The sequence below is a fragment of the Erinaceus europaeus genome, chromosome 13 (assembly GCF_950295315.1).
Source record: "Erinaceus europaeus chromosome 13, mEriEur2.1, whole genome shotgun sequence".
NCBI classification, from domain to species: Eukaryota; Metazoa; Chordata; class Mammalia; order Eulipotyphla; family Erinaceidae; genus Erinaceus; species Erinaceus europaeus.
In genome coordinates, this window is record NC_080174.1 from 49,208,630 (window position 1) to 49,233,908 (window position 25,279).

The 25,279-nt window shown below is 48.2% G+C and overlaps 1 protein-coding gene across 4 annotated transcripts; it reads right to left on the minus strand.

Annotated features, from left to right (window-relative positions):
* Positions 1-9,661: 9,661 nt before the first annotated feature.
* Positions 9,662-19,858, minus strand: FNDC5 (fibronectin type III domain containing 5). 4 transcript variants are annotated; one of them, XM_060205805.1, is made up of 7 exons: positions 19,734-19,855; positions 17,324-17,605; positions 15,654-15,769; positions 14,722-14,920; positions 14,364-14,453; positions 12,141-12,274; positions 9,662-11,217 (listed from the first exon to the last, which is right to left on the minus strand). In XM_060205805.1, exons 2-7 carry the CDS (start codon positions 17,523-17,525, stop codon positions 11,179-11,181), a joined length of 780 nt encoding a protein of 259 aa, XP_060061788.1. In that variant the 5' UTR covers positions 17,526-17,605; positions 19,734-19,855; the 3' UTR covers positions 9,662-11,178. The 4 variants fall into 4 exon arrangements, with proteins under 4 accessions (XP_060061788.1, XP_060061789.1, XP_060061787.1 ...); XM_060205806.1 differs by having other exon boundaries at positions 9,662-11,797; positions 19,734-19,850; XM_060205804.1 differs by lacking the exon at positions 9,662-11,217 and having other exon boundaries at positions 11,932-12,274; positions 19,734-19,858.
* Between the last annotated feature and the right edge of the window lie 5,421 nt (positions 19,859-25,279).

Consider the following 25,279-nt stretch of genomic DNA (forward strand, 5'->3'; position numbering starts at 1 on the left):
TGTACTGTGGCCGTCTGTTGCAGGCTTTGGAGGGTTCCTTCCCCCTTTGCGTGGGTAGCTTAGTAGTGGGGTATGGGAGGGGGTGGCAGCTAGTAGAATGTGGTACTGGGGAGGCAAGAGTACATGCTCCCTATTCTTTTGAGGGTAAATTACAGTGTTAAGAAAGGCGTTCCAGCAGTTAAGAAATGGTGAGATTGATTGGGATTTGCAGCTACATATAGTGCATGTCAGGATCCTGACACAGAGTGCCTGAAATAATCACTGTACTTTTTTTTTTTTTCCCCTGCAGGGGGAAATGGCTCCGCCCATTCAGATAGGCATTGCCTTGCACTCTTTCCTTCTCAGGACTGTGTGATTGACCTCAAATAAGTCTCCGCCTCTCCAGAGATAGCGCTGATTAATGAAGAAACTGAGCTGTCCTGGGGCATTCTCCCTTTGAAAAGGGATGTAAGAAGCCAGAATTGATAATACAAAATCGATGGTTGTTGGTACCTAGCTTCTCCAGAAATCGACTGAACCTGGGCTGAAGGTTGGATAAGGGTGGGTAGATGTGGGAAACATAGTATTCCTTAGATCCCTTTTGTGAGTCTAAGCTTCTTAGACTTACCCCCTAACAGCAATGATGAAAAAAGAAGGCAGTAATAGCTTGTCACCTATGTAAGCCAATGCTTTTAAAATCCCAACTCATGCTGAGAAAATAAGTAGCAATGTGTTTGGACAGGATTTCTATCCTGCTGTTCTATAACTTTCGTCTACTATATATTCTACAGTCCAGGCAAAAGGTTCAAAATAAACTTGCTAAATACTTAACTATTAGTCTTACCTGAATCGGAAGTACTCCCAACCTATTTACATCCTTCTTGTTCTTATCAGGTATAGCTGATCCTTTGTTTTGTAATTGCCTGTTTCCTTTTTAGCTTTGTTACTGTAAGCATCGTATCAAAGTTTTCAGAGACCAGACTGAATTTTCTGAAATGGTGATATTCTTTTGTTCCATGTTATGGAAAAGTAAGGAGAAATGAACTCATGCATAGGAGGTGGTACAATGGATAAAGTCAAGCATAAGGTTTAATCTATGCATTGTGTCAGAATAATTCTCTGGTTCTCTTTCTCATAAACATAAAAAAAATAAAGTATCTCAGTATAGTATAGCGGATAAAGGCTTTGGAGTTGAAAACATATGAGGTATCAAGTTAGATTCTTGGCATCACATATGTCAAGTGATGCTCTGGTTCTTTATCTCTCCAGTAAAAGTAGCTGGGAGTGGGAGTCGGGTGATAGCACAGCCGGTTAAGCACACGTGGCACAAAGCACAAGGACCAGCATGAGGATCCCAGTTTGAGCCCCCGGCTCCCTACCTGCAGGGGAATCACTTCACAGGCGGTGAAGCAGGTCCGCAGGTATCTCTCTCTTCCCCCTCCGAGTCTTCCCCTCCTCTCCATTTCTCTCCTATCCAACAATGATGACATCAATAACAACAATAATAACTACAACAACAATAAAAACAAAGGCAACAAAAAGGAAATAAATATTTTTTTAAAATCTTTTTTAAAAATGTAATTGGGAGTATGGATCAACCTGCCAATGCCCATGTTCAGTGGAAAAGCAACTACAGAAGCCAGACCTTCCACCTTCTGCTCCCCACAATGATCCTGGGTCCATAGTCCCAAAGGGAGAAAGAATAGGGAAGCTGTGGTCCAGGAGGTGGCGCAGTGGATAAAGCATTGGACTCTCAAGCATGAGGTCCTGAGTTCAATCCCCAGCAGCACATGTACCAGAGTGATGTCTGGTTCTTTCTCATTTCTCATGGGTAAATAAAAATTTAAAAAACAGGGGAGCTATCAAGGGAGGGGATTGGATATGGAGTTCTGGGGGTGGGCATTGTGTGGAAATGTACCCCTCTTATCCTATAGTCTTGTTAGTATTTTCATTCTATTAAAAATTATTGGGAGTTGGGAGGTAGTGCAGCGGGTTAAGCGCTCATGGTGCAAAGCGCAAGGACTGGCATGAGAATTGCGGTTCGAGCCCCGGCTCCCCACCTGCAGGGGAGTCCTTTCACAGGCGGTGAAGCAGGTCTGCAGGTGTCTATCTTTCTTTTCCCCTCTCTGCCTTCCCCTCCTCTCTCCATTTCTCTCTGTCCTATCCAACAACGACGACATCAACAATAATAACTACAACAACAATAAAAACAACACAGGCAACAAAAAAGAAATAAATATTTTTTTAAAAAAATTATTAGTGGTCCGGGAGGTGGTGCAGTGACAAAGCTTTGGACTCTCAAGCATGAGGTTCCGAGTTTGATCCCTGGCAGTACATGTGCCAGAGTGATGTCTGGTTCTTTCTCTCTCCTATCTTTCTCATAAATAAATAAAATCTTTAAAAAAAAAAAAAAAAACTACTGGCCAACACATTAGCTATAGAATGTAATAAAAAAATTTAAATTTACAACAACAATAAAAACAACAAAGGCAACAAAAGGGAAAATAAATAAATTTTTAAAAATTTAAATTATTTAAATAATAATTATTAAAAAAATAAAAGTAAATCTTAAAAATTTTTATTATCCTCTTAAAAAAATAATAAAGGGGGGGCTGGGCAGTAGTGCACATAGTGCGAGGCTCAGACTGGCCCAAGGATCCCAGGTCAATCCCCAAGCTCCCCACCTCTGTCTTCCCCTCCTCTCAATTTCTCTATGTCTCCAACAACAATGGGAAAAATGATGGCTACCAGGAGCAGTGGATTTGTGGCGCAGGCACCAAGTTCCAGCGATAACCCTGAAGGCAAAAATAATAAAGGAATAAGCTCATTCTCTCAACCACTGAATTTTGAACTTTAAGAACAACAACAACTACAAAATCTAGAACTAGAAAGCAGTTTCTGGCTTTTCTTAGTATTGCCTCATTTTTGAGAGAAAAAAAGTATTCCTAACTGATTCAAGAATATACTTTCTGGGTAGAGGGTAGATAGCATAATGGTTACACAAAGAGACTGTCATGCCTGAGGCTCCAAAGTCCCAGGTTCAATGCCCCCACCACCATAAGCCAGAGCTGAGCAGTGCTCTGGTTAAAAAAAAAAAAAAAAAAGAATATACTTTCTTTGGATGCTAGAGCACCTGTCAGCAACAAAAGTTTTCCACTTGCCATAGAAACTTATCAGCTGGCCAGTAGTGTAATTCCTTATGACTAAGCTTCCACCTTGTCAATCTTCCACATTTTCCCTCCCCCAATGACAGCTGGAACATGCCATAGAATATTTGACCTTCTCCAGAACCCACTGAGAAAAGTAGAATATGATCTTTTAGACAGCCTTTAAAACACTTTTATGCTCGTCCTGAGATGTGTCACCAAGGAACCATTTGTATACAAAAATCTGCTTCAGGGGCCAGGTGGTGGCACACCTGGTTAAGCACACACATTACAGTGCTCAAGGACCCAGGTTCGAGCCCCTGGTCCCCACCTGCAGGGGGAAGCTTCACAAGTGGTGAAGCAGGGCTGCAGGTGTCTCTCTGTCTCCCTTTCTACCTCCCCTCTCAATTTCTCTGTGTCTCTATACAATAATAAATAAATAAGTAAAACAAAAAATTTATAAAAAAAAATACCATGTACAAAAATCTGCTTCAACTTGCTTGACTTCAAATAACATTTAAGGATTTGGGGGGTGAGGTATAATGGTTATGCAAAGTGACTCGCCTGAGGCTCCAAAGTCCCAGGTTCAGTCCCCTGTACCACCACCATAAGCCAGAGTTGAGCAGTGCTCTGGAGGAAAAAAAAAAAAAAAGGATTTGGGAATATACTGATGGACCTGGTGGGGAGGAGGTGAAGAATGTCCCATTTATAGAAGTAATTTGTTTTTAAAAACTGTCAAATAGGTTTAAAGAGGGTGAGGAATAAAATAGAAGTCTGAAATCTGTGGTCCGGGAGGTGGCACAGTAGATAAGGCACTGGACTCTGAAGCATGAGGTCCCAAGTTCAATCCCTGGCAGCACATGTACCAGAGTGCTATCTGGTTCTTTTTCCTCCTCTCTCATTAATAAATAAAATATTTTTATCAGTATATGTTTATTTCTCTTTTTTTTTTTTTTTAAGAAAGGAGACATTATCAAAAATCATAGGATGGGGGGGTACAACTCCACACAATTCCCGCCACCCAATCTCTATATCCTGTCCCCTCCCCACTAGCTTTCCCATTCTCCATCCCTCTGGGAGCATGGACCCAGGGTCGTTGTGGGTTGCAGTAGGTGGAAGGTCTGACTTCTGTAATTGCTTCCCTGCTGAACATGGGCGTTGAGTGGTGGATCCATACTCCCAGTCTGCCTCTCTCTTTTCCTAGTAGGGTGGGTCTCTGGGGAAGCGGAGCTCCAGGACATATTGGTGGGGTCTTCGGTCCAGGGAAGCCTGGCCGGCATCCTGATGGCATCTGGAACCTGGTGGCTGAAAAGAGAGTTAACATACAAAGCCAAACAAATTGTTGAAGAATCATGGACCCAAAGGATGGCATAGTGGAGATAAAGTGTTGGGGGGGTACTCACTGCAAACTCTAGTGTACTACTGCTTTCAGGTATATATTTGCCCTGGTTTATTAAAATATTTTTAAAAAAGACTATGCAGCTATTAAGAACAATGAACCCACCTTCTCTGACCCATCTTGGACAGAGCTAGAAGGAATTATGTTAAGTGAGCTAAGTCAGAAAGATAAAGATGAGTATGGGATGATCCCACTCATCAACAGAAGTTGAAAAAGAAGAACAGAAAGGGGAAACTAAAAGCAGGATTTGACTAAATCTGGAGTAGGGCACCAAAGTAAAAACCCTGGGGTGAAGGTGAGGGTGGATATTCAGCTTCCCAGGGCAGCGGGGGGAGGTAGGGGCGGGTGGGATGGGACATAGTCTTTTGGTGGTGGGAATGGTGTTTATGTACACTCCTATTAATTTGTAGTCATATAAATCTCTAATTAATATGAGAGGGGAAAATTGTATGTCTCAAACTTTTTAAAGCACAGAATTTTTAATACATAGGCTGAGTCTTTGATATGTTGACTCTCAAAAGCCTAGATCAGGGAGAACCAGAAGCAACCAGTAGCACAGCTACATACAAATAATGTCAAAGAACATAAATTATGGTGATGTTGGGTACTATACAGCAAATCCTAACAAAGGGATTTTTCAAAGTTAACCCAATTACCAAACAATGTGATTATTACAATAACTATCTATTGTCTTCTTGAACCCTAAAACAGCAGGAACCTCACATTTCTGCTACAGAGTCAGTATTTCTCCCAGTCCTAGAACCTTAGGGTGGGGCACACTTTCCTGCATGCTTCTCTTAATTCATACCAAATAATACTGCATCCGCCGATCCCAACCTAATCAACACAACGAGTACCAACCACCTCAGCATGCTTCACTTCAGACTGTGTCCAGAGACTTCAGGTGTGGAATAACACCCCTTCAGCTTCATTACTTGGGTGAGACCCTTCCTTTCATAGGATTCTCTAATTCCATTCCAGGCGGTTCATTTCTTAACAAAGTCTCAAAACCTAGATATAGTCCAGGTCCCCTGAGATAGAGCATTATGTTCACACGTATCCATAAACTAGGGCAAAATATATACCTGAAAGCAAAAGTACACCATAGTCTGCAGTGAGTACCCCCCCAACACTTCGTCTGCACTATTCCAGCCTTTTAGGTCCATGATTGTTCAACAATTTGTTTGGCTTTGTATGTTAACTCTCTTTTCAGCCACCAGGTTCCAGATGCCAGCATGATGCCGACCAGACTTCCCTAGACAGATGACCTCACCAATGTGTCCTGGAGCTCCGATTCCCCAGAGCCCCACCCTACTAGGGGAAGAGAGAGGCAGACTGGAAGTATGGATCGACCAGTCAACGCCCATGTTCAGCGGGGAAGCAATTACAGAAGCCAGACCTTCCACCTTCTGCATCCCACAATGACCCTGGGTCCATGCTCCCAGAGGGATAGAGAGTGGGAAAGCTATCAGGGGAGGGGATGGGATATGGAGATCGGGTGGTGGGAATTGTGTATTGTACCCCTCTTATCCTATGGTTTTGTTAATGTCTCCTTTTAAAAAATAAATTAAAAAAAATTTTTTTTAAAAGAAGAAATCTGAAATCCGCATGGCTGAAGTGGTAAGATGTTACTTTTTTTTTTTTTTTTTTTTAACCAGAGCACTGTTCAGTTCTGGTTTGTGGTGGTGCAGGGGATTGAACCTGGGACTTTGGAGCCTTAGGCATGAGAGTCTGTTTGCATAACCATTATACTATTTACCCCTGCCCTAAAATGTTACATATTTCTATAGAGGATTGAATTAGACATCTTAAAAGCAGATTCTAGAGGAATCTCATTATGGAAAAGGAGTCATGGAGACAGGATTAGGAGAAAAGGCCCCCTCCCCTCTCCAGAAAAGCAGCCCTCAGTCCTTCCTAAGGCTACTCTAGCTCCTATGAAAAAGTCCTTTGGTTCCTGTTCTAGGTGTGGGTAGGATTTGAGAATCCTGTTTTTGTTTGTTTTTTAATCATCTTTATTTAGTGGAGACAGGGAAGGGGGTGACAGAGACAGAGACACCTGCAATACTGCTTCACCACTTGCAGAGCTTTCCCCCTACAGTGGGGAGCAGGGGCTTGAATCTGGGTCCTTGCACATTATAACATGTACATTAAACCAGGTGTGCTACCACCTGGCCCTGAATCCTCCCTTGTTTTTTGTTTGTTTTTGCCTCCAGTGTTATTGCTGGGGCTGGAATCCACTGCTCCTGGAGGCCATTTTCCCCATTGTGTTGCCCTTGTTGTTGTCATTATTGTCATTGATCTTGTTGTTGGATAGGACAGAAATTGAAAGAGGAGGGGATGTGGGGGAAGAGAAAGACACCTGCAGACCTGCTTCACCGTTGGTGAGGCAACGCCCCCTGCAGGTGGGGAGCCAGGGGCTCGAACCAGGATCTTTACACCTCATGCCATGTGCACTCAACCTGCTGTGCTACCGCCCAACCTCCATCCCCAAATCTGGGGTTCTTATACCAGTTTTTTACTTAAGGAAACTATCAGTACTCTCTCCACCCCACCTTCTAAGTAATCCTCTGCCCTGAGGTTATTTAGATTACTGAGTGATTAAAAGAATCTCCTGGCTAGGGCCGCAGGTTAAGAGCATATGGTGTGATGGTGTATTGCACCAAAGTGAAAGACTCTGGGATGGGGGTGGGGGAGTACAGGCTCTGGGAAAGGATGACAGAGGACCTAGTGGGGGTTGTATTGTTATGTGGGAAACTGAGAAATGTTATGCATGTACAAACTATTGTATTTACTGTCGACTGTAAAACATTAATCCCCCAATAAAGAAAAAAAGAACAGTGGTCTGGGAGGTGGCGCAGTGGATTAAGCGCTTGACTCTCAAGTATGAGGTCCTGAGTTCAAGCCCTGGGAGCACATGTACCAGAGTGATGTCTGGTTCTTTCTCTCTCTCCTCCTATCTTTCTCATCAATCAATAAATAAAGTCTTTAAAAAAAGAGAGAGAACATGTGGTGTGAAGCGCAAGGACCTACATAAGGATCCTGATTCGAGCCCCGGCTCCCCACCTGCAGGGGAGTCGCCTCACAAGTGGTGAAGCAGGTCTGCAGGTGTCTATCTTTCTCTCCCCTTCTCTGTCATCCCCTCTTCTCTGTACTATACAACAACAGCAATAACAATGATTGAACAAGGGCAACAAAAATGGGGAAAAAACAACCTCCAGGAGCAGTGGAATTGTAGTGCAAGCACTGAGCCCCAATGATAACCCTGGAGGCAAAGAAGTGGAAGAGGAAGAAGAATTTGTAATCTGCAAGTCAGGTCTAAAGAGCTTGTTTCATTCCTTCCCAAACTGAAGAATCTGTATATCTGAGTAGCGGGTAAACATTCCAAGTTGTAGCTCTAGGGCTCTTTTGTACAACTATAGTTAATTCAGGAAACGTTTGGCTATTACAGAATTAGGGGTTGTTGTGGTCCAGGGGGTGGCGCAGTGAATAAAGCATTGGATTCTCAACCATGAGGTCCTGAGTTTGATCCCCGGTAGCACATGGGCCAGAGTGATGTCTGGTTCTTTCTCCTCCTATCTTTCTCATAAAATAAAAAATAAAAAAAAAAGAATCAGGGGTTGCAGGGCAGGGTTAGATAGCATAATGGTTATGCAAACAGACTCTCAAGCCTGAGGCTCCAAAGTCCTTGGTTCAATCCCCTGCACCACCATAAGCCAGAGCTAAACAGTGCTCTGGTAAAAAAAAAAAAAAAAAAAAAGAATTAGGGGTTGGAGGGAATGGATGTTTTCAAAATTTTTATTTATTTTATTTTTGAGAGAGACACATACACAGAAACACCAGAGCACTGCTCAGCTCTGGCTTATGGTGGTGTAGGGGACTGAACCTGGGATTTAGTCTCCTTAGGCATGAGAGTCTGTTTGCATAACCATTATGCTGTCTCCCCCGCCCAGGAATGGATTTTTTATATAAATATTTGTTAATTCCTTTTTGTTGCCCTTGTTGTTTTATTGTTGTAGTTATTATTATTATTATTGATGTTGTAGTTGGATAGGACAGAGAGAAATGGAGAGAGGAGGGGAAGACACAGAGGGGGAGAGAAAGACACCTGCAGACCTGCTTCACCACTTGTGAAGCAACTCCTCTGCAGGTGGGGAGCCAGGGGCTCGAACCCGGATCCTTATGCCGGTCCTTGCGCTTAGCGCCACCTGCGCTTAATCCACTGTGCTAGGAGGGAATGGATTTTATCTAATCCAGAAGCACTGTACAGTCTTCTCCCTTCATAATCAGAATTCTGTAGGCACCAATAGGTTGAAGACAGGAACTCCCATTAGCAGTGCTCCCTGAACCTCACCAACCACTCTCTCTAACCTGATACCGATAAGGATTTCTCCACCACTTGGCACTAGATAGGCACAAAGAATCTGAGAAGTACGTCTCTGCTGTGTGGCATAGAGTTCTTTGCACTTACCAGTTTCCCACTTTCCCACACAGCTTCTGAGATCTGCTTTCCCTCTGCTCTCAGAACCTTCCAGAACAGCCTACTCAAACTCCTTCCACCTGGTATTTCCTTTCCAAGTTCTTCTGGCTCTAGACAAGAAATGTCCTTGGTGCCCCACTTACTGGTTGGCTCATTGGCTAATGGCATCATCATTCTACCTTTCAGCTTGCTGTTGGAATCATAATGATGCTCATTTAACAGCCCAGAGCATCATGCTATGAACACTAAGCTCTGCAGCAAGCAGCTTTTGCAGTTCCTCTTCACATCCCACCTCACCCTGGAGGGGGAAAAATACTGCGTTCCTTTGACCAGGGAAAGCACACAGCATCCAGAGGGGGAAACCCGTTGTTTTAAAAACTGAGTACCAGCCTACATACCTATTCAGTGAGGCAGCCCAAGCCTGGTTGGGGGGGGGGGGGACCTCAGTAATAGGATGATAGAGCAGCTATTTTTTCCTCCTACACGTGCACCCCCATCTGTTCGAGATTTCCCTTCCAACTCTAGCTTGGCTCGCAGGCATGTCCCTAAGAAATTGCAGGCCAAAATAGAGAACTGACTCCCTCCTCCACACATCCTGACTTGCTGCCAATTGCCAGAAAAAGAGGGCAACATTTGGGCATTTACCAGAAGACAAGGATGTGCCTTTTCATTTGTCTTTTATTTTACATTTAAAAAGTGGTTATTGCTCTAACTGAATCAGAGGTAAGGACCTCTCTCCCCTAAGGAGTCTTGGCCTTGCAGCCCCATTCAGCAAGGATGGAAGTCACAAGACAATGAGTGGCGCCTCATGCCCTCCCACGAGGAAGCCCTTAGCATATTGCTGACATCTGCCTCTTACCCTGTCTCTCTTCCCTCCCCACGCCACTATACTCAGGCAGAGTGGTTGCTGGCCCAGCCTTGCCATAAGAGCTCTTCTAGACCGGAAGGAAAGGGTGGTCGTTGGGTGATGGCTTTCAGCTCTCTGGCTTGGGGAGGGCCAGTGCTCTTTTCCTTGGTTCAACAGATAACTGGCTGAGTGTCTACTATATGTCAGGCTTGTGCTAGATGTGGTCTTCCCACACCCCTGTCCTTAGCCATCAATGGACGATGCAGAGGTCCACCTGTTCTCACACAGGCATCCAGCAAACATAAGTCTTCAGTCTTAGGGAAGAATCTGCTTTCCCGTTTCAAGCACCATTTTTTTTTTTTAAGCCAAAAGGGGCAGTGGAGAGAGAGAGAGAGAGACCAGTCGCCTCACACCACTTGGGCTCTAGGGAAAGGCATGAGGACCCTGGGGAGCTTTCATAGACCCTGGATGAGATGGCAAGATGTGGAGACCAGGAGGCCGGAGCTGTTTGCACTGTCCACGGTGTATGGCTCAGGCTTTGTTGCAGCAGCTTCCACTCCGAAGTAGGCGACTTAGCAACCCTTTGAGTGTCCTGTGTGGATGTACTTCTTTCCAGGTGTCTAAGCCAACACTGCTAAAACTCTAAGAGACTTTTCCTAAGAAAACAGGTCCAATACCTTCCAGGTCTTTGAACCTACTTTGTTTGCTTATGATCTCAAAATGATGATCTGACAGTCAAATAGGGACCAAAAGAGATACAGATGCAGGCGACCAACTCAGGGATCCCTCCATCCTTTAAAGTGAAGCCCTTCAATTTTGTTTTCCAAAAGAGATAAAACAGACATCTTACACACTTCAGTGTTGTGCATCACACCACAAGCAAGGCCTTGATGGCTGGATCCAGAAACGGTTTGATGGCAGCCATGACCCTGCTTGGCAGGCAGCTCTACAGCTTCCCTGATGGTTCTTGATCTGAAAGACACACCTTGAGTCAGTCTAGGTGCCAGTCATCTCCCAGGAACTTTGTGCATTTTTCCAAAGAGGAAGCCAGTCCAGGAGAGGCCAGGAGGCAGAAAGAAGACTGAGTCTTGTGCAGCTTTTGCCTCGTCCAGAATGGGGCCAGGCCTTGTACTTTGTGTGGCTTGTTATTTATTTTTCTTTGCAGAATTTGGGTTTGTAGTTCAGCCTCCTTCACCAGGCTAGGACAGGCAGGAGGAGGGGGCATGGGTGGCTGTGAAGTTAACTCCCTCCCTCCTCCCTCTCCTTGTGCCTGTGGACCTGGAGACCAGCAGAGAAGAAAAATGAAACCCTTCACCCTGCAGACAGACAGTCATGCTTCAGTGATGTTCACTGAGGACTTGTTTGGAAACTAGGGGGAAAAAATGAGAGAAGCAGCCAGGATTAATTGAACAGACTTCTTGCAAGGTTGGAAAGAGGAAGAGAACACAAGAAGGAAAGGAATAGCAGGGGAAGGAAAACAGTCTAGCTTTCACAGCCTAAAAGCTAGACTCTTGTCCAGAGTAGAAGGAAAAGGTAGCCCTGCCTTGAAGTCTTGTTTCTGCCTTCTCAAGCCCAGTCTTCAGTCTCACTAGAAGGGCCAAGACTTGTTATGGGCTCACAGCCCTGTATCGAGTCCACCCCCAGCAGAGCCGTCTTGTTGGCTGCTTCTCTCGCATCCTGCAGATCTGCCTCTGAGTGCAGCCTCGGTCACTGACACTATTGAGGCGCTTCTGTAGATGGGGATTAATAAGAGGCTTCAGGAAAAAGGTGCCAGGAAGAGAGAAGCCAAGGGGACAGGAAGTAAGAGGGCCTAAGGAGCTGGAGGAAGGAGATGTAGAGAGGGCCAGATGTTTGCTTGTTGGGTAATCATTCTCAGAACCATGAGATCCTCTCACATTCTCTACTGTCTTCTGAGCTGTTCAGAGCAAGTACTGCAAATGTTGTCATATCTGTTTTATAGAAGAGGAAATCAAAGAGGTGAAACACCTACCAAGCAGGAACAAATATAAACCCAGAACTCCTACTCTAGCTGCCCTACACCAACCCAGAATTCTGTTCTCTCTATGTAATGACTTACCCCTCCCTCCCAAGCTCTAGTGGCCCCTGGCACCTTGTTGAAGGTGCCAAAATCAATTTACAGTGTCCCTTGTGTCACACGGGCAGCAAGCAAGCTTGGCTCTGCCCAGCTGCAGTCATGCCAGGTCCTGGAGTGACCCTGTCCTCAGTCCACGGCCTACCAGAGAGAGTCCAAGTCAGAACACCACGCACTGAAGCTCCGGGCCTTGCTCTCACCTTGCTGCGGAGAAGACCCCCGCCTTGGTGCTCTGGAGTGCTGGCTTCTGATGCACTCTTGGCTTTTTCCTTGTTGTTATTGGGCTCATTGTCCTTGATAATGTCATACTGGCGACAGAAGAGGGCAATGACACCTGGTTGGGCAGAGGGGAGAGATGGTAGTCAGTGGCCAGAGGTCAAGTCCCTGTCCCACCAACTCATTTCTACTAACACTTGCTAAGTTCTACTAGGTGTAAGCTACAGATGACCTCTTTTTTTTTTTACTCTAATTTTCTTTTTTTATTATTATCATTTTGTTAATATTTATCTATTTCCTTTTGTTGCCCTTCTTGTTTTATTGTTGTTGTAACTGATATCGTCATTGCTGGATAGGACAGAGAGAAATGGAGAGAGGGAGGAGAAGACAGAGAGGGGGAGAGAGAAAGATAGACACCTGCAGACCTGCTTCACCGCCTGTGAAGCGACTCCCCTGCAGGTGGGGACCTGGGGGCTTGAACCGGGATCCTTAAGCCGGTCCTTGTGCTTTGCGCCACCTGCACTTAACCCGCTGCGCTACCGCCCGACTCCCCAGATGATCTCTTTATTACTGTAACAGCCTTCCTCTGTGCCTGAATCAGCCACCCCCTTCACTGCTGCTGGGCTGGTTTCCTCCGACACCCATTCCATCACGTTTCCTCCCTTCTCTTAAACATCTTACAGCACCTCTTTTCCATGAGGGGAAAAGAGCATTTGCTGAGCATGGTCCAGGCCCTGTGCTATGCTCTACCTCCCCCCTTTCATGAATAAACAAAACCAAAAAACTGAATGAAATTTGGGTTTTATCCTAAATGGAACCACAGAGAAGCTAGAAAAGAGGGAGACATGAGCCTAACTTATCAAATAAAGAATTGAAAAAGGGAGAAGTATTCTGTAGGGGCACTGAGATAGGAGCAGTCTCAGAGTGGCACCTAGCAAGGACAAGTGGTTAGTGAAGGAGTCCCAAGCCTGAGCTGCCTCGCTTGGCATGCCAGGAGACACAGAAACCGTTAAGAGCAGGGAAAAGGTGTCAAAGCCATGGCTAGAGGCAAGAGACTATGGGTATAGCCACTCTTAGGAGCTTAACTCTTCCCTGACAGAGGGGAAAGACAAACACTTATGAATCTTACAAATCATTCTTTCTTTTTTTTATTTTGTATTAATATTTATTTATTTATTTATTCCCTTTTGTTGCCCTTGTTGTTTTATTGTTGTAGTTATTATTGTGGTTGTTAATGATGTTGTCATTGTTGGAACAGGACAGAGAAATGGAAACAGGAGGGAAAGACAGAGAGGGGGAGAGAAAGACAGACACCTGGAGACCTGTTTCACCGCCTGTGAAGCAACTCCCCTGCAGGTGGGGAGCCAGGGGCTCGAACCAGGGTCATTATGGTGGGCCTTGCGCTTTGCGCCATGTGCGCTTAACCCACTGCGCTACCGCACGACTCCCCCATTCTTTCTTTTTTCTTTTTTTCTTTTTTTTAAAGATTTGATTTATTTATTAATGAGAAAGATAGGAGAGAGAGAAAGAACCAGACGTCACTCTGGTACATGTGCTACCAGAGATTGAACTCAGGACCTCATGCCTGAGAGTCTAGTGCCTCAGCCACTGTGCCACCTCCTGGACCACCCATTCTTTCTTTTTTCTTTGTTTTGAATGACTGGTGACTTGGGCCCAGGCAAGGCTTAGAGACTTTTCACATCTCTCATCAGCTATCTCCAAGTTCATTTCCTTTTGTTTCTGTGAGAGAAGGGATCTTGTCAAGGTCCTCCATTTCCCAGAGGTTAAGAGAAGGGAGGTCAGGTGGTGGTGCACCACCAAAGCGCACACATTACCATGCACAATGACCCAGATATGCACAAATCCCTAGCCCCACCTGCAGGGTGGGGAAGCTTCACAAGTGATGAAGTACTGCAGGTATCTCTCCTCTCTTTCTCTCTCTCTTTGTCTCACCCTCAATCAAAGAGGGGGGGGGGGAGAGAGAGAGATGGAAATGGAGGAGGTGTGGTCTGGGAAGTGGCACAGTGGATAAAGCATCGGACTTTTAAGCATGAGGGCCTGAATTCAACCTCCGGCAGCACACGTACCAGAGTGATGTCTGGTTCTTTCTCATTAATATGTTTCTCATTAATAAATAAATAAAATCTTAAAAAAAAAAAGAAAAAGAAAATGGAGGAGGGAGAGGAGGACTAGTAGGTGAGACTCACCAGCCCACATGAACAGGACCACGACAATGATCAGCACCTCACCCGTCCGCAGCTGTTGGTTCCTCCCCATCTCCTTCATAGTCACTTCATCTGTGGAAAGAGAGAAACGAGTTACTCTTCCAGGGCCAAGCCCACGATGGTGAGTGCTCATTTCTATAGGTGTCCATACACCAGACACAAAGAGATTCAAGAACATGCTCACAGTTACTTGGGAGCCTGGAGTGACCCCCTTCTCTCAGGTACTGCTTTGCCTAGGCAGCAGTGAGCACGAAGGTAAGAGCAGTCAGTGCTTTCCCCGGACTGCCTGCTGCTCTCACCCTGCCCACTCGGTCCTTCCCTGACCGAGACCAGGACTTGCCTTTGTTCTTGGAGGCCATCTTCTCAGCCTCACGGGGCGTTTTGAAGAGCACTGGCTCACTAGCTGGGCTCTGGCCCTGAATGGAGATGGCCTGCACGTGCACAATGTACTCCGTGTCCTCCTCCAGGTCCCAGAGGGCACACGAGCGGGTGGTAGTGTTCACCTCCTGGATGAAGCGCAGCATCCTGACATCCTTCTTCTGCAAAAGCCAGGCCCACGGCTCTCAGTGCACAGTTGCTGACCCCATTTGACTGCCTCTCTAACCCTCCAGGCTAAATCCTTTGCAGAGACATCTTCTATATGCATTCCATCACCTCTGCAGGTGGGTAGGTATCATTATCTCCATTTCAGAGATAGTGAGATCAGAGAGAGGACAGAGAAGTTGCCCAAGGCCATTCACCTAGTGGGAACTGGAATTGGGTCCTAATCTTAGGTTTTATTTTACTTATTTACTTTTTTAATGGGGTTATTGGTTTATGGTTGTGTGTGTGTGGGGGGGTTGAACCTGGGAGCTCATAGCCTCAGGCATGAGGGCCTGTCTGCATAATAACCATTATGCTGTCTTCCCTGCCCAATCTCAGGTCTATTTAAGATTAAAACTATGCTCGCTTTCCCATGTACAATGACCCAGGATTGAGCCTGGGCTCCATCTTATTGTTTGGGTGCTGTGGTCTCTTTGACGTGCTCTCTCTTTGCCTCTCTGTCTCTAAATAAATAATAAACAAACAAATAAACAAAACTAGGATCTTAATTCCCAGTCGCCAAAGAGTCTTTAGCTCTCTCTTCCTGACTGATTCCTTATTGAGGTCAAGATATACTCTGCCTCACTCTCTTGTTCTTTGTTCCTTTCTGTTTCTGCACCCTTCCCGCCCCCCCCCACACACCATTATTTTCTTCATGCATTTTTCCCTCCTGGGAAACCTGAGAGTTACCTGCTGAGAGATGGCAAATCCGATGACAACCTCATCTTCCAGGACGTCCCAGCTCACCACTGCAGAATTGGCCTTGAGGTGCCTGACAGTGACATTCACTGGGGCCGAAGGGCTATCTAGGGGTTGGGAGGCACCTGAGCCTGAGCCCCCCTGCTCTGAGGCCCAGACCCAGGGTCTGATCTGGGGGATCCTGGCATAGTCTGGCCATGCAGTCAGAGAAGGAAGAAGCCAGGCCTCCTACTGAGAAGCACAAAGGTCTCATTTCTTTAGTGAGTTGAAAAGCCAAGTCAAAAAGGACCCAGGTCCTTATGTCTAGGCTAGGAACCTCTGCTGACCACAACTGGCCTCACTAGGGGTCCAAGATAAAAACTGAAGGGCTGGAACCAGGATCAGAGCTGAGAGGGGTGGGCAAGGTCTGTTAGAGACCTAGTGGGCAGGGCTGCAGAAAGTGGAGGTTTGTCTGGTGAAAAACAGTTAAAAGGACTCCCAGTCCAGTGCTCTTTCTATAATAATACACTATCAAATAAGTGACCTTGAAGGAAGGAGAAAGACCCAGAGGTGAAGAGCCCGGCTGGGGTCTACTCTGAGAAAGGAATAAGGATCAAGAGAGGAAAGCCCAGTATTGTGCTGACCCTGACATGGAGTCTAGGGGAGAGCCTCCCAGAGCCTCTTCTTCATACTCTGCCAGCCCTGGGCGGCAGTGAGAGTGGCAGGGGAGATGATGTCACTCAAAGCAAGACCACTCAGCAGACTAAAGGGCTCAAGATAGGGCTTCTGGGGAGGAACAAGGATGAAGGAGGGTCAGAGCAGCTGGGGAGAGAGTGAGGGACAGTGGTGAGGATGGCAGGCTTCAAGGATAGAAGAACTTTCTAGGAGAAGGGGCAGTGATCGCACAAGCCTCTAGGTCTCCCAAAGGGCAGACCTGAGCCGCAGCAGTATCTGTCACCTCACAGCTGAGTGGGCAAAGCCTAGGGGCTGGTCCTGTAGAATCCAAACCAGACAGAAGAACGCAGACGTGGCGGCAGACACAGAGTCAGAGAACAGACAAGCGGGATATGAGAGACAGAGATGTGAGCAGAGAGTGAGCAAGCAAGAGAGAGCACTGAGCCGTGGAGAGATACATTGAGGGAAGCAGCTGCAGTCAGAAGGGACAGAGATAGGGCATCAATAGAGACTGAGAGACGATGGGGCTGAGCCCCTGGGACAGGCCGGCACTCAGGGCGCCAGGCTCAGGGGTCCATCCTCACTCGCAGCCCTGGGAGGTCTGTTCCATCCTTCTGACATGCTCACATACATGGACCCTATCCAGTTCTGACCTGCAGAGTTGGCTGCAGAGCTTTGGGGACAGGGAAGCAGGCCCAAGGTGGGAAGAAGGTGTCCTCAGATGCACCCAGGGCCACAGAGGACAGCTGAGACTACAGGGGCAAAGGTCTAGGGTCAGGGGGACCGAGTGAGGGAACTGGGAAGCCACAAACCCCTAGAGCCCGGGGTTGGGAAGGCGGGAAGGGGCTTGAGGGCTGGAGGACAGTGTGGGGGTCAAGAACATAGGGCAGAGGCTGGGGGTGGGGTGAGGAGAGTAGCGAGGGGCAGAGGCGGTCCCGGAAGCGGGGAGGGAGCCGAGGACTGGGAGCCTGCCCGGCCCGCGCCCACCCCCGCCCGGGCCCCCTTACCCGCCTGCACCAGCGCGAGGCAGACGCAGCCCAGCCACAGGCGGAGCGCGGCGCGGGGCGGCCCCGGGTGCATGGCGCCTCCTGCGGCCGGCGGGCCCGGGGCGGCGCAAGGGGACGGGGCTGCGGAGCCCGGTGGCCGCTCGCCCTCCGGCCCGCGGTCAGCCCGGCCCGGCCGCCCCGCGCCGCCCCGCGCCGCCTGCATGTCGGCTCCGCGGACAGCGACTCCCGCGCGGCGGCGGCGGCGGCGTCCACGTCGGGCGCCCGGGAGGCGGGGCGCCCCCGCTGCGGGGAGAAGCGCGGGGGCGGGTGAGGGCGGAGGGCGCGCCCACTCCCTCCCCTGCTCCAGGTTCTGCGGACGGCCGGTGGGAGCCCGGGACTTTGTGGGGCTCTCGGCGTCCCCACCGCGCTCAGCCCCAGCCTCGCAGGCCCTACCTGTGCCCCCCACCCCCGCAGCCCTCATCCCCACCTCTGCCCTCTCTCAAGGCAGAAGCAGGACAAAGACCGCGAAGCTGCTTCTTTTTTTTATTATTTGTTTTCCCTTTTGATGTCCTTGTTTTTTTATTGTTGTAGTTATTATTTGCTGTTGTTGTTGTCGTCATCCTTGTTGTATAGGACAAGGAGAAATGGAGAGAGGAGGGGAAGACAGAGAGGGGGAGAGAAAGACACCTGCAGACCTGCTTCACCGCTTGTGAAGTGACTCCCCTGCAGGTGGGGAGCCGGGGGCTCGAACCGGGATCCTTATGCCGGGGTCCTTGCGCTTTGCTCCATGTGCACTTAACCTGCTGCGCTACCGCCCGACTCCCGCGAAGCTGCTTCTAATAAGTATTCCCCACCGGATCCCAAGGCGGCCTCCAGCCCATCGACCTGAGTGAGGGGCCTCACTCCACCCCCCACCCTCCCCCCGAGAGGCTTTGCTGGTTGGGACAGCTGAGCAGAGAGAGAGGGGAGAGCCCCAAGGAGGCAGGGGGTGACTGTAGAGCGTCAAGTAGTTGCTAAGGCGACTTTTCCAGGTGCTCAGCTTACCTACAGTAAGTGTTCTGCCTCTCGGGAGGGCCTGGCTCTGTGACCCCAGGCCAGCCCTTGAGCCTCATTTTTATCTCCTCAGTAAGAATAACAACGAATGTGGTGGTGAGACGTATATAATGGTTATGCAAACAGACTCTAAGGACTGAGGCTCCAAGGTCCCAGGTTCAATCCCCCGCACCACCATAAGCCAGAGTTGAGCAGTGCTTCAGTAAACATAAATGAATAAAAACAATGAATATGTGCTGGGTGCCAGGTCCAAGCAGAGGGCTTTACTGTTGGCATCTCCCTGTCTATGCTGCTGTCCTACTGTGGGTGCTTCGCACAGGAGGCAGCATCTGTTGCCCAAGGACCCACGGCAGACTTGGATTCGAACAGGCTGAACTGATTCTAGACCCGTGCTTGACTCTCAGCTTCCAAACCAGAGTGAACTCAAACAGTCTGTCCCCTCCCCCCATCCTGAGATGCCAGAGCTTGCCAGTACTGGCTCCTCCCCCAACTGAGAACAATCTGGAACACTCTCTTCCCAAGAGCAGGGTGAGGGAGGAAGTGGCTCTACCCCCCCCAACACACACACACACACACACACACACACACACTCCTTCTGGCCTGGCTGAATGCTACTGAGCCGTAAATAAGCTAATGACTCTAAAGTGCAGGGGGCTTTGGAGACTTGGCAAATAGCCACAGTTTAGTAACAGGACTTGCAAAACCCCTCCTTCCCTATTGAGGACATCTATAGGCTCACCACAGACCCTGCCTTGGTCTCACATACATTTCTGCCCAATCGACTCCTCTTCTGATTTGGGGGTGTCCAGAAATACTCTTATCCTGAACCCACTGCACTCTCCATAATGAGAGGTGCACCTAGCAGCTAGCATGGTCCACCCCCAGCCCCACCCCCAGTCCCAACCAAGGAAATGAGGCTGAGAAGAGAGGTATAGAAGAGGACCTCTGGCAGGAAGGGGGCAGCAATCTCCCCAAATCAGCCCTTTCTCCCCACTGTCTGAGATTCCTCTATTAAGGGGGCCATTTCTTTGATTCAAAAAGACTTTCTGATCTTCCAGAGGTTCCAGGAAGGACTAATCGTGTTGGAAAGGAGACATCTTTCAAAGTTGTTAGACAGATGTCTGTCTTTGAGACCCCTCTCTCCCATTTTTGATGGAGAAAATGAGGCCCAGATGAGAAAGGCTTGGTGCAAATTACACTATCAGAGCTGCAATGGAGGTCTTAGCTGCCAATGCCCAGCCCCAGGATGACTTGCTTTGTCCCCCTCCCCCAAGTTTCTGCTTGATCATCTTGGGAGGGGGTGGGACTGGAGGGCACTCGGGAATTCTTGCAGGGCAGGGGGATCTAACTGGCCAACCCTAAGTACCCCATTACGTACCTTGTCCTGGGTGTTGAACCTGTTAGAAGCTCCACTTGGCTTGGGGTAGGAGCCAGGGAACCAGAACACCTCTCTTTCTCTTCTTTCTCTTCTCTGTCTCTCTCTTCTCTCCCCTGACAGCTGCTCGGTGCCCCACCCCACCAGGCAACGCCCCACCAGCTGCAGCTTGGCCCCTAGGGACCCCCTCCTCGCTCCTCCCCACCCACCAGGAAGGAAAACACAACTGGGAGCCTGCAACAGCAACTGGAGTCTCCTCGGGCCTCATCACAGGCACTAGCAGCCACTAGAGGGGTCAGTTAGAGGTCATAGACTCCATTTCTGTCTCTGCTGGGAGGGAAGGAAGAGGGTCCTAGTGGGTTCTGGTGTCCAGTCCAGCGCTGGAGAAAAGGGAGCCTCGGCGCCACCTATCGGCCTCTCCAGGTGTAACGTCCAAATAGATGTAGGGCATTGGGAGGAGATGACTGTCTGAGGGTTGGGGGTGGGGGCAGTACTGGAGGAGTGGGCATGACAGACACCGAGTATTTGGAGACTTATGCCTGTAGGAGTGCAGCTTTTCCAGTCCAGTGATGCATGGGGTGCTTGAGTACTACTTCAGTTCTGAGAAGAGGTTTTGCTGCCCGGCCTGACATCCAATGGAAGCTTGTGGGAAGAGCTGGGGGGATTAAGAGGCCTCCTTGGGATGCATTGGATCGACCTTCTCGTGGTGCATCCCGTGAGTACCCATTCATTGGGGAAACTGACGATCCTTCCTAGCCGACTGAATCCACATGGATCCCAGTCACTTTCAAAGCCAGCAACAAGCAGCTCCTGACAGCTTTCAACCTGACCTGTTGACTGGCTACGGAAGAAGGGCAAACGCTAGAAGAAGAAGAGGCCTCCTGGGCGACCTTGGGGTTGTCAGCACCCCCCCCCCCAGTTGCTGCACACTACTGCTTAGCAGCAGACACTCAATAAATGTTTGCTGAATATATGGAATGAACTTGTTCTTCTTCCAACATCTATTTGTTAAAATATTTTTTAAAAAGATTTTATTTATTTATGAGAAAGATAAGAGGAGATAGAAAGAACCAGACATCATTATAGCACATGTGCTGCTGGGGACTGTGCTCAGGACCTCATACTTGAGAGTCCAAAGCCCTATCACTGCACCACGTCCCAGACCACTTCCAACATCTATTTGTTAAGCACCTTTAAGAATTGTTATAAGGGGGGAGTTGGGTGGTAACGCAGCAAGGGTTCTAGCTCCTGGCTCCCCACCTGCAGGGGGGTCGCTTCATAGGTGGTGAAGCAGGTCTGTAGGTGTCTATCTTTCTCTCCCTCTCTGTCTTCCCCTCCTCTCTCCATTTCTCTCTGCCCTATCTAATAACGACAACACCAATAATAACTACTACTAGGGGCCAGGTGGTGGTGCACCTGGTTGAGCGGCATGTTACAATGCGAAAGGACACGGGTTCGAGTCCCTGGCCCCCACCTGCATGGGAAAGCCTTGCGAGTGGTGAAGCAGGGCTGCAGGTGTCTCTCTGTCTATCTCCTCCTTCCCACTTGATTTCTGGCTGTTTCTATCTAATAAATAAAGATAATACAAAAATAAATAAAAAAATCTTAAAAAAAAATAACTACTACTAAAACAACAACAACAAAAACCATACAACAACAAGGGCAACAAAAAGGGGGGAAAATGGCCTCCAGGAGAGGTGGATTCATGGTGCAGGCACTGAGCCCAGCAATAACCCTGGAGGGAAAACAAACAAACAAACAAACCAAAAAAAAAAAAACCCAAGGGCAACAAAAGGGAAAACAAATAAATAAAATATATAAAAAGAATTATTATAAGGGACCGGGTGGGTGGTGGCGCACCTGGTTGGGCGAACATGTTACAATGCACAAGGACCCAGGTTTGAGCCCCCAGTCCCTACCTGTAGGGGAAAGCTTTGCAAGCGGTGAAGCAGGGTTCAGGTGTCTCTCTGTCTCTCTCCCTCTCTATCATCCCCTTCCCTCTTGATTTCTGACTGTCTCTGTCCCATAAGTAAATAAAGATAATTTAAATAAAAAGTATTGGGAGTCGGGCTGTAGCGCAGAGGGTTAGGCATACGTGTTGCAAAATGCCAAGGACTGGTGTAAGGATCCCGGTTGGAGCCCCCGGCTCCTCACCTGCAGGGGAGTCGCTTCACAGGTGGTGAAGCAGGTCTTTCTCTCCCCTTCTCTGTCTTCCCTTCTTCCCTCCATTTCTCTCTGTCCTGTCTGACAACGACGACATCAGTAACAACAATAATAACCACAACAGTAAAATAATAATAATAAAATTTAAATGTATTATTATAAAAGAATGAGAGAGGAGGGAGAGATAAAGACTAGAGCCCTGCTCAGCTCTGGCATTAGGTGGGACCTGAGATTGAACCTGTGGCCTCTGGCACCTCAGACATGTAAGTTGAAGCTTTAACAAGCTGAGCTACCTCCTTAGCCCCTACTGAGCACCTTTCGTGCCTCCGCGGAGCATTCTGGCAACAGCAATGGAAGGATGAATGCATGAAGAGATCTGACTGGAGGTTGAGGGTGGGGTGGGGTGGGCTTCTGTTCTCTCAAGTTATACCGTTTGCAGGACTTCACAGATCTCTCCAGTCAGGTGGTGGGGCACCTCAGAGTTTAAGAGCATTTGGATCCTCCTGAGTCCAGAGCTGTCCACAGTCCCAGGTCCTATCTTAGACTGCAGGTGCCTAAGCCAGATCCAAGGTAACCATTTCAAATGAGAAGGTTCATCTTTGTGGTCTGAAATAGGCCTGGTCTTATCTTATCTAGGGGACCCTCTAGATCCCTATAGCCTAAATCATAGGAAGAATCAGTAAGAAGGCAGGAAGTTGACATGAGAATACAATCACCCAGCAGCTACCAAGAATTTGGCTTTGTGTCCATTTTTTTTTTCCCTTGAGCCTTAGGCTTAGAAAGAAGGTATGGGTCACACAGCCAATGAATTATGGCACTTTCAGATTTAGTTATGTGGCTCCAAGCCAGAGCTTGATTCAGTCTTCTTCCCTCCTCCCTTTAGTTCCAGTGGCTTTTCAGGGCAAAAGTCCAGGACCTAGGGCTGCTTTCCTTCCTGGAGAGCTTAGTGAGCAGTTGCTAAGCCAGAGCTCAGCCTGTACTGGAGAAGGCACCTACTTCACCCACAATTTTCTTTCTTTCTTTCTTTTTTTAAACTTTTCTATTTTATTTTATTATTTTATTTTATTTTATTTTACCAGAGCACTGTTCTGCTCTGGCTTATGGTGGTGAGGGGGATTGAACCTAGGACTTCAATGCCTCACGCATGAGAGTCTCTTTTTTTACATATATATATATTTATTTTATTTATTTTTTCCCTTTTGTTGCCCTTGTTGTTTTATTGTTGTAGTTATTATTGTTGTTGTCGTTGTTGGATAGGACAGAGAGAAATGGAGAGAGGGAGGGGAAGACAGAGAGGAGGAGAGAAAGATAGACACCTGCAGACCTGCTTCACCACCTGTGAAGCGACTCCCCTGCAGGTGGGGAGCCGGGGTTCGAACCGGTATCCTTATGCCTGTCTTTGTGCTTTGCGCCACCTGCGCTTAGCCCACTGCACTACAGCCCGACTCCCGCATGAGAGTCTCTTTGCAGAACCATTATGCTATCTACCCCCATCCATTATTATGTGCTGACACACTGCATAAATGAGAGAAGCTTCTTTTGCCTCCTCATATCCCTGACAAGTTGGAATTGTTAAACCCAAACTACAGATAAGGAAATTGAGGTTCAAAGAGAGAAGTGATTTGTTATGGGTTAGATAGCTGGGAGGCACTGGCTGACATATTTGATTCCTTAAATCCACATCAGAGAGGCAACAAGACTTGCTGAATGAGTCTGGGCTGGGTGCTTAGCTCATAGTGATGGATTATTGGTAGATCCATCCCAGCCTTAGAGGAGCTCTCATGGTAGAGGAGGTGGAGAGACACACTTTTAAAACATAGAGAGGGCATCTCCTGTGGAGCAGGTAGCACCAAGGGCCTGAAGAGAGCATAAACTGTCTCAAAGGGAAGCAGAGAAGACTTCTTGGAGGAAGTGATGCTTGAACTTCCTTAGTGCTGACAGCAGGTGGGGATTAGTCAAATGACTCCTCCAGTCAATCCTGGGAGTCTCCTCTGCAAAGGAGTCAGTTCCCAAGTGACAAAGCTCAGAGAGGTTGAAGGTCTTGCCTATCCAACATCACAGCGAGCCTCTAGCGATGATTCTCATCTACAAAGTAACACCTCAAATAGCAACAAGGGCAACAACTTCCAGGAGCAGTGGATTCATAGTGCAGGCACGGAGCCCCAGCAATAACCCTCAGCTCAGCCCTTGATTGGCTAAGTGACCAAGGCCCCACCCACTGAAATCAGGTCTCTCCCCCCCCCCCAAAAAAAAAAAGTTCGCCCCAGGATCACTGAAGAGCAGTAGGGCCAGGGGAACAGCAGTAGGGCCAGGGGAACAGTAGGGCCAGCGCACAGAAGCTGTGCTCCTTAAAACAGTTCCCCTGGCCCTACTGCTCTTCAGTGATCCTGAGGGTCTGTGTCAGGGAGGGCAATTGCAGTCAAAACCCCTCCCCGCCAGAGTGAGGGAAAAAAGAATTGAGAATAAATGGGAGCCAGGCGGTAGGGTAGCACAGCGGATTAAGCGCATGTGGTTCTAAATGAAAGGATCAGAGGAAGGATCCTGCTTCTAGACCCCGGCTCTCCACTTGTAAGGGGGTCCCTTCACAGGCGGTGAAGCGGGTCTGCAGGTGTCTATCTTTCTCTGTCTCCCCCCTCAATTTTTCTCTGTACTATACAGTAACAACAACAATAATAATAACAAGGGCAGCAAAATAATGGCCTCCAGGAGCAGTGGATTCCTAGTGCAGGCACTGAGCCCCAGTGATAACCCTTGAGAAAAAGAAGTGGGAAATCAGTCCTTTTGCTCCAATCTCAGCTCAACCCTTGATTGGCTAAGTGACCCAGGTCCCACCCACTGAAATCAGGGCCCAAAACTGGCCGCCCACCCGTGCTAGAGGACTTCCTTCAGCCAGAAGGAACGTGGGTCTGGGTGTGACCAGCAGAGGGCGCCCGCCTAGGTCCTAGTGAGGTCAGTGCTGCCCAGAACAGGAAAGGCTCCAAGGACTGAGAGTCCTAGCTGGCCAGGCTGTCGTGCCTCCTGCTTTGCCTCTCTGGGGCCCCAGTTCCAGGGAACCAGCAGGTGAGAGGTGGGAGGGGCTCCAGCGGGGGTGGGAGGGGGTAGACCATAGCCTCAGTTGCTATGCAGACCTGGACACTGCGGCCAACTGCCCTGCACAAGTCCCCGAACCTCCTTGGGAGCCTCAGTTTCCTCCACAATGTCTGTCGCTTGGGTCCTGTGAGGAGTCAACGAAGTTCAACTATATGGAGGCTGAGTACATAGGCGCTGCTATTTTTATTAGCTGTGGTGGCTGCTGTGTGGCATCTTAAAGAACTTGCCACAAAGAGTATCCAATCAGCGGTAGCTATGACGACGACAGTGATGATGATAATGATGATGATGCAGGA

What these genes read in the sequence shown, in the direction of transcription:
- FNDC5 (XM_060205804.1), bottom strand. Translation starts at nt 17,525, where the DNA reads ATGCAGGCGGCGCGGGGCGGCGCGGGGCGGCCGGGCCGGGCTGACCGC. An exon ending in CCTCGCGCTGGTGCAGGCGG is followed by an intron (nt 15,770 to 17,323) that starts GTAAGGGGGCCC and finishes CCCAACCCCTAG; the next exon opens with ATAGCCCTTCGGCCCCAGTG. An exon ending in GATTTGCCATCTCTCAGCAG is followed by an intron (nt 14,921 to 15,653) that starts GTAACTCTCAGG and finishes TGGCTTTTGCAG; the next exon opens with AAGAAGGATGTCAGGATGCT.